At 32.2% G+C, this 5,824-nt stretch overlaps 1 protein-coding gene across 3 annotated transcripts; it reads right to left on the bottom strand.

The window, feature by feature from the left end:
• Positions 1–543: 543 nt before the first annotated feature.
• On the bottom strand, positions 544–5,141 carry LOC116417376. 3 transcript variants are annotated; one of them, XM_031930135.2, is made up of 6 exons: positions 4,123–5,123; positions 3,890–4,031; positions 3,683–3,823; positions 3,452–3,559; positions 2,734–3,266; positions 544–647 (listed from the first exon to the last, which is right to left on the bottom strand). In XM_031930135.2, the coding sequence occupies exons 1-6, from the start codon at positions 4,268–4,270 to the stop codon at positions 643–645; spliced, it is 1,077 nt and encodes a 358-aa protein (XP_031785995.1). In that variant the 5' UTR covers positions 4,271–5,123; the 3' UTR covers positions 544–642. The 3 variants fall into 3 exon arrangements, with proteins under 3 accessions (XP_031785995.1, XP_031785993.1, XP_031785994.1); XM_031930133.2 differs by lacking the exon at positions 544–647 and having other exon boundaries at positions 1,910–3,266; positions 4,123–5,141; XM_031930134.2 differs by lacking the exon at positions 544–647 and having other exon boundaries at positions 1,910–3,266; positions 3,683–3,802.
• Positions 5,142–5,824: the final 683 nt, after the last annotated feature.

Genomic DNA, 5,824 nt, shown 5'->3' with positions numbered 1-5,824 from the left:
GAGTTTAGAGTATTTTAGTTTTAAATTTAGAATTTAAAATTTATGTTTTACCTGTCATAGTTTTTTTACTATGTTCAGTTTTAAAATTTTACCTTCCATTATAAATCAATGCGTAATTTTCATGTCTCAAATCTTTATTATTTAAAATTTTTACTTCTACCCATGATGTAAAGAAAAGGTGTGCTACAGCGCATCCCGATTATCGACCAATCATATTTTCATCCCAATTTCGGCCATATTGGATTTTCAACCAATCAGATTAACGCGCAATTATTTGAAAGAAATTACACATAATATGAAATATCTTATTTAAAAAAAACAAAAAAATTTTAAATATTAGAAACTAAAAACGAGAAATACACTAGATAAGTACTTTATAGAAGAAAAATATTTGTTTAGTAGGGAAAATTGCTTGACAGTGTAATATTAAATAATTTTCATATCATAGTACACAAATATAAAATAATGAACAAATAAAAAACAACAAGATTACCAAAAAATAATTTATTTCATCAACAATGATAATAATCTAAGCAATAAATAATAACATATCATGTTATTTTTAAACAACACCATGAAACATCTCGTGAAACATGGTTTTATGAATAAAATTTAATTGCTTTTGCTGATCTTTCTGCAATCCTAATTTTAGCATAACTATCCTTTCTAATTTTATTTAGTTCTCTGAGTCTAATGTAAGTACGTGTTCTGACAAGGCACAAAAGAGCTTCATCTGGAATTTGGAATTGATTATTTATTTGTCTTTTAACCAAATTAGCTACTTTAACAAAAATTAAGTTTGTATCCGACAGCGTATCTTTATGAAAACAATTAAAAACTTTTTCTAAAATACGTGCACTTGTAAGCAATTCATCTGAAGGATAAATAAGCGAGCCTCTTGATATATGGCATATCCAGTGTATAGGATCTATTATAGGAATTTCTCTGGTAGGTATACCGAGCATTGGATACGTTGATCTAAATCTATAAGCTACATATCCAGCTACATAAATTAAAGCTTCATCAGTGATAATTGCACGAATTAATTCTATCTCAGGCAGCCCATCAACGTAATCTGTACAACAGAAGAAAATATCAATATGCGTGTAAAAATCAAAACTTTATTATAATATTTATTTAAGACAAACATATACAAAAATATATGTATGTACATACAGATATATGCATATCTATGATATACCTATATTAGAAAACCTGTTATAGGAATTATAAAAAAATCATTGCATAAATTTTATTATTGCGCAATTGATTGGTTGGCAAATAATCACCGTATCTTTTTAGAATATATGTACAATTTCTTTAAAAAATGAACGTGTATAAACTGTATATGAATTTGGTACATATAAAAAAATATGTAAGTCAAAGTTAAACAATTCTATTAAAATTGTCATTTAAAATAAAAAATCTAAATACGTTATGCACATTAACATTTTATCATTATCTATTTTTTATATAAATTCGTACCTTCGTTATTTTCATTGGCATTCATACAATCAACCATTTCTTGATCATACATTAATCCTAATATGTCTTGCATACTTTTTTCATTTAAGGAAGTACGTGGACGTTTACTGTCTTGTTTATTAGACGATATGTCATCAACTAAACTAGAGTCTCCATCTTCTTCGGTATTACATTTTTCGATAAACATATCGGAGCTATGCTTTCCTAAAATATACCATCTTAGTCTGTATCGAAACTGTAATGCTGATGGCTTGTCATGAGCAGCCCCCATGCCTCTAATATAACAGAAAAAATTTTCAATCACATCTTGGTTTAGCCTGCTTGTTAAGATATACTGGATTTGAAAAGTTGCTGTATTGTAATTTTGTTGTAAATATAATAGTAATTGCGGAAGTGATGAATTATTCAAAAGTATTCCTTTTTAAAACGGTAAAACGTTCTTGTGATTTGCAACCTGGATATTCTGCATATAATTATTCATAATTCTAAGAACTTCGTTTTGTCTCTCTAAGTCTATACCGTAGGCACTTGATTCCACTGTCTTATTAAGCTTAGTTTTACTGTTGAACAAATCAAACCAATCATTGGTTGCTTTAAAAAAATCAGCACATTCATTGTAATTGTGACACGACAAAAATCCGTTCAAACCAAACCATCTTACTGATTCAGCTGTATTATTAGAGAACACTTGAGCAGCCAATGATACTTTTTGTCGCTCAGAACCACTTGCGTCCAAGTGCTTCTGTTCTATCTTGTAGGGAATTTTTAAGTCATTCTGATTCAGCTTTAACAATTCTTCAAGACATTGTTTATTCAGTAATGTTCCGTTGAAATAAAAACCAGAGTCAATAAAATGGTTCCTTATCAATTTGATTAAATGTGGTGGGTCAGCGAAAACAAACACTTTCAGTTGAGCATCTCGAGGATGAGAGAAAAAACAATCCTTATCATCAGTAATCCCTATGTTAAACTGATTCCATACGGCATTATTTGTAGGACCAAGGTCAGTTGTGACAGCAACAACAGTGTAACCAGCATCTTATAATTTACCAATTGTTTCAGTAATAATTTCTGAAGTAAGAGGCTGATCATAATCGTAATAAATTGGCTGCTTCCACCGTTTGAATAATCCTCTGATCATTCCAAATTGAACAGTTTTGTGTGGACCGACTTTTTGTTCTTCTTTCCGATCAATTTCAATTTTCTGGGAGATATAAACTTCATCGAAGGAGAGCACACATAGCTTATCAACGGTTGGTTCACCTTCACCATTAGTTTTCATGACAGACAATACTGATTGTAGGATTCCTGGACTCATATCTATACTGGAAGCTCGCTTTCTGAGAGTAGATAAAGCAGGTAAGGGAAAATTTTTTTTCCTTAAATACCTGTAACCTTTTGGCGAGACACTTCTTAGGGCTATTGCTGAGGAAATATCAGCAATGCTCCATTTCACACGTTTCTGCGTCGGATGCAATAGCTTTTTTATTTGTCCCATTGTAAAAACAGGAGTGACAATCTCGTATATTTTTTTCTTTACAGCTTGTTGTTCAGCTTTTTGTTGTAAACGTAATTTCTTGTTTAGTTTATTTATTTCTTTTTTCATTGTTTTATTTTCCATATCTAAGGCAGTGCATCTATTTTCTAACTCTTCATTTTGAATTTTCAAATCATTGTTTTGTGTTTTTAAAAAATTGTTCACTAATTTTAATCCATTATTGCCTGCTTGAAGGTTTGTATTTTCTTCTTGTAAGCGTGTCACTTCACAATTATGTGTTTGCCTGAAAGATTATAATTTATTATTAAATTATTAATTAATACATCTAAATTATCAACATCATATAAAATATCAATACGTATTCCATATTTTACAACGCACTCATTTTAACAATAAATGTGTCGTAAATTGTTATTTTGTAAATACATGCTATGAATATTAAAATATAATGCAGTAATTTGAACTCACTCATGCGATTGTAACTCCGTCAAGCACTGGTCCTCTAGTGCTGGTTCTTCTGAAGTAAAGCTTACAATACTGTCAGTTTGTTTTTCAAAATTATCTTGAACAGCACAGCTACAATAAATAAAATATTTTTACATGACGTGTAAGTTAAAAACATATTTCAATTATTTATTTTTATTTTTATATTGTACAACATATACAATTAATTAAAAATAAGTACACCAAAGAACTTACCCAACATTTTCTTTGTCATTCACAGGGTTGGCTAGTGTAAAACTTTTCGAATTATTTGTTGACTTCTTCAACAGAGGTTCATTGATACAGTCTTGCAGTACTTTTCGTTTTCTTCCACATCTAAGATATTTTTGTAAGAAACTATAATTTAGCTGTATTGCACATATCGTCAATTTAATATAATAAAACTAATATGCATGATTTTACCTTGCACTGTCATCGTTGTGTAAATTTAGAGTTGGAATAGCAGTTTTGGACAGTCGAACAGTGTTTGTATCTCCTGGTACTATTAAATGGTTTGGCTTTCGCTCAAAACAATCTTCAGCAAAGTGAATGGAACAGATACGAGCTATTTGAAATATTGACTATATTAATATATTGTTTATAAAAATATTTTCTATAAATCACTATGGGATTAACAAACAAATAATTTATGTTACCATTTTTGAGGTTAATTTTTTCATTTTCGCAAGCTTTTATCCAAATCTCAGCAATTCTCGCATCTGCAGGAAATCTGTAAAATTTTATTCCTTTCTTCGTCGTGTTTCCATTCCAATTTCGACAAGATTTTATAGAACAGGATGGCATTTTTTTGAATTCTTGACACAAAATTTCAATCTTCTGCTAAACACCAACACGTAAACATTACGCCGCCATATTGCAATATGGCCGAAAAATGGGATGCGCAGAGCGAGTCAAAAACGTGTCTGCCTAGGGAGCACACCTTGTTTTCTTTACATCATGCTTCTACCCCTATTAGGAATTGACATTAGAAAAAAAGATCTTAACAAAACTTAAATTTTATCACCATTCCAATATATATTTCAACTGAGTGACGTTAGGAGCGAAGTGAATCGCGCTAGTACATATTAAAATGTTTGAAACTGAAGGTGTTGAGCTTTCGATCGCAATTAGAAGCTTTGTTATTAACAAACCCTCGGATAATTCTTTTTAGCAGCTGACTCAATATAATATTGTCCAATGTTTAACCGTGTACACTGCTGTGCATAGTGATTGCTTTGACTCCTACACGCGTCACAGGTTGTATTTAGCCGTAGTTTTTGAGAGTGCTTAAGCGTGTGCTAGCAATATACCCGGACTGATTTTAACACGTTTGTCTAAAAGATTGGCCTTCTCAATGTGTATAGTATAGTAACCCGATGGATCCATTAGACAGAAGTTATCACGAGATTTCACTTAGCGCACTCTCACCTTAACTCCATTAATCAGCAGCTTGTCCTAATTAAACACATCTGTATGAAGATGCCCAATAGGGTCCACAGGTTTATTTGGAGCAAGAATTTCCGTCTTTCCACGAGACCCTTGTTCTGATTTTCTGTGTCGTTTATTTTTTTTTTTTACCGTATCGCTGCACCACAAAACAGTCGACAAGTGAGAACATTTAGTGGCAGGTCCATAATTCAGCAATGATTCTATGTATGCCCCATAAGCATAGGCATTGGTAGGCAGCGACACAGATTTCTGTTTGAAAAACACATCCACTTGATTAAACAGTGAGTGCATCAAATTATCGATTGGGCCTACTCGGTTTGATAAAAGTCTAAAAGTTGCTCGGTTTTCTTCAGCTACAACTTCTTTGTCCATACTGCATCTCAAACTTACACGAAGACTGAGCATTGTATGAGCTAGATCGAGGTATTTATCACTATTCCCGGTGATCGCAAATTATATCGGGAGTCATCAATCAAAGATGATATCGGTTTATATTGAACCTAGTGTGAACCGTCGATTGTAGTTTGTGTAGGTGAAATGTCAAACAATAGTAGCTCGGATTTTAGACATTCGCACGAAAGAGTGTGTAGGAACACCATCTTTAACTGTAAAAAATTTCTTGTTACGAGTTGTCTGCCTCTTCTTTTTCGTCTTTCTCACGCCTCTCTTCTTTACACCGTTTCTCGACTTGTGCTTTACACTACTGCCAGTTTTATTACGTTTTTTCTTAGCAATACCTTTTTTTGTGGCGCAGTGTGATGGCTCTGCCGAGCAGATGCAATTAAGCAGGATCCCCGTATCGTGTCATTTTATATCCTGAACCCTCCATCAACTTGTCCAATTTTTCTTCGGCTTTTCTCTTTAAAACTTCACCAGATTCTCTCACACAATTGCGAAAGGATTCCTTAA

This window comes from Nasonia vitripennis, assembly GCF_009193385.2.
Source record: "Nasonia vitripennis strain AsymCx chromosome 4 unlocalized genomic scaffold, Nvit_psr_1.1 chr4_random0009, whole genome shotgun sequence".
Lineage (NCBI taxonomy): Eukaryota > Metazoa > Arthropoda > Insecta > Hymenoptera > Pteromalidae > Nasonia > Nasonia vitripennis.
Note: the sequence above shows the minus strand (reverse complement) of the source record. Positions and strands in the feature narration are given on the sequence as shown.

Bases quoted from the DNA above. Each gene is read 5' to 3' on its own strand.
- LOC116417376 (XM_031930133.2), bottom strand. From the start codon at position 4,270: ATGCCATCCTGTTCTATAAAATCTTGTCGAAATTGGAATGGAAACACG. The intron at 3,824-3,889 runs GTAAAATCATGC...GCTAAATTATAG, and splicing joins CACAACGATGACAGTGCAAG to TTTCTTACAAAAATATCTTA. The intron at 3,267-3,451 runs GTGAGTTCAAAT...ATAATCTTTCAG, and splicing joins ACGGAGTTACAATCGCATGA to GCAAACACATAATTGTGAAG.